The sequence below is a fragment of the Sinocyclocheilus grahami genome, unplaced genomic scaffold (genome assembly GCF_001515645.1).
Source record: "Sinocyclocheilus grahami isolate Dianchi unplaced genomic scaffold, SAMN03320097.WGS_v1.1 scaffold12851.1, whole genome shotgun sequence".
Classification (NCBI taxonomy): Eukaryota; Metazoa; Chordata; class Actinopteri; order Cypriniformes; family Cyprinidae; genus Sinocyclocheilus; species Sinocyclocheilus grahami.
In genome coordinates this window covers 1-1,539 of record NW_015514638.1, presented here as the reverse complement: position 1 = coordinate 1,539, position 1,539 = coordinate 1, and the positions used below count along the sequence as shown (strand labels likewise).

The 1,539-nt window shown below is 36.3% G+C and overlaps 1 protein-coding gene across 1 annotated transcript in view; it reads right to left on the bottom strand.

The window, feature by feature from the left end:
• Nucleotides 1-1,181, bottom strand: part of LOC107578936 (graves disease carrier protein homolog) — a 4,678-nt gene extending 3,497 nt beyond the window's left edge. The window contains exons 1-2 of the mRNA XM_016264835.1: nt 1,064-1,181; nt 315-455 (exon numbers count right to left, since the gene is read on the bottom strand). Coding sequence (XP_016120321.1) covers nt 315-411 — 97 coding nt within the window. The 5' untranslated portion in view covers nt 412-455; nt 1,064-1,181. The remainder of the gene's footprint in view (nt 1-314; nt 456-1,063) is intronic.
• Nucleotides 1,182-1,539: the final 358 nt, after the last annotated feature.

The following is a 1,539-nucleotide window of genomic DNA, read 5'->3' as shown; positions in this document are numbered from 1 at the left end:
GTCTGGACTCTCATTCTGACGGCACCCATTCACTGAAGAGGATCCATTTGTGAGCAAGTGATGTAACGCTACAGCTCTCCAAATCTGTTCTGATGAAGAAACAAATTCATCTACGTCTTGGATGTGCTTCAATAAATCATTTTATGTCAAAAACTTGAAAAATCAATACAAACACAGTTAATTAAAAAAAATAATAATAAAGAAAAAAATACTTTTACAACCTATACTATCAATTTATGCATACTACAAGATATCCAAAAATGGCTGTATATAAATACTTTAGTATATCAATTTTTTTGTGATTAAAACGTCACCTCCAGCTGCGAAAGAGCGTAGCCAGTAGTAGGAGTCTTTCTGGACAGGAGCTGGGATCTGAGCCCGAGTCCCTGTGGATACAGCCTCTGTCGTCATGATGGCTGCTGTCAGGACTGCAGTACATTCATGTCTTCAGCACACTCTGGAATGGAGGAAACAAACATGTGCATTGATATTATTATGCCTCAAATGATCGGTGACATGGGCTGGAATCTGCACACATTAAAGTCATGAGTCATAAACAGTTGGGCAGCGTTGTAAATGTATTACTTAACGAGTCCTTGGTTTGGGGAAATGTTAACAGATTCAGTTCACTAAACTAGAAACACAAACCAAATCATATACCGGTGCCATCCATATAAGTAGTCAAAAACTACCATGGTAAATGTCCAGAAAACATGCCACTTTTGCTACTTTCTTTTTAGTGCGTAATTTTCTGGTCTGTTTTCAACCATCCATATTACACCAGACAGATTTCATTCCACATGCAATTTACACTGAACTATTTGCATCATTCACAAACAGAGTTTTCAGCAGCTCTGGCCTGAATTCTTGGAAACAGATCAAACGAGTCCTGGTTCAAATCAAGGCCATGGGCTGCACAACTGGATATGGACCTGTGTGATCCTGAAGCTGTCAGCTCGAACTGTTATAAACACTGCGTGAATACTGTACGTCAACGACGACGGAACTGTTCGCGCTACATTAGATCCATGCGTATTTAGTTCTTTGTATTTAAACAGTGCACTTACAAAACACAAATCAAAGATCAGGAATACACTTTTTCAGGTGTTTTTCAGCAGTTCCGTGCATATCGTGTCCTCCACTGATTCGTTTCCTGTCGCAGAATTAGCACGTAATTGCGTGTCAACGAGCCGCACCGCAGCATTTCATTTTGTGATGTTTTTAACATTCATCTACATTGCATTCATTTATCAGGCATAGCAAGATAAAATATCACATGTGATTTTTGGCAATACTGTGCATTGCAGGTTTTTTTTATTATCATTGAGATGTGAAATTAAAATTAATTTACGTTAATCATGATGATGATTTCGATTGTTGTTGATTGCATTCATCTGATTTTTTGTTTTAGGAATTATTGTCTATATATGAAAACTGCATAATAGCATAATAATAATCTATTGTAATAATGTATTATTATTATTATTATAAGGCACAATAGTTGCCTCACAATAATAATAATAATAATAATAATAATAA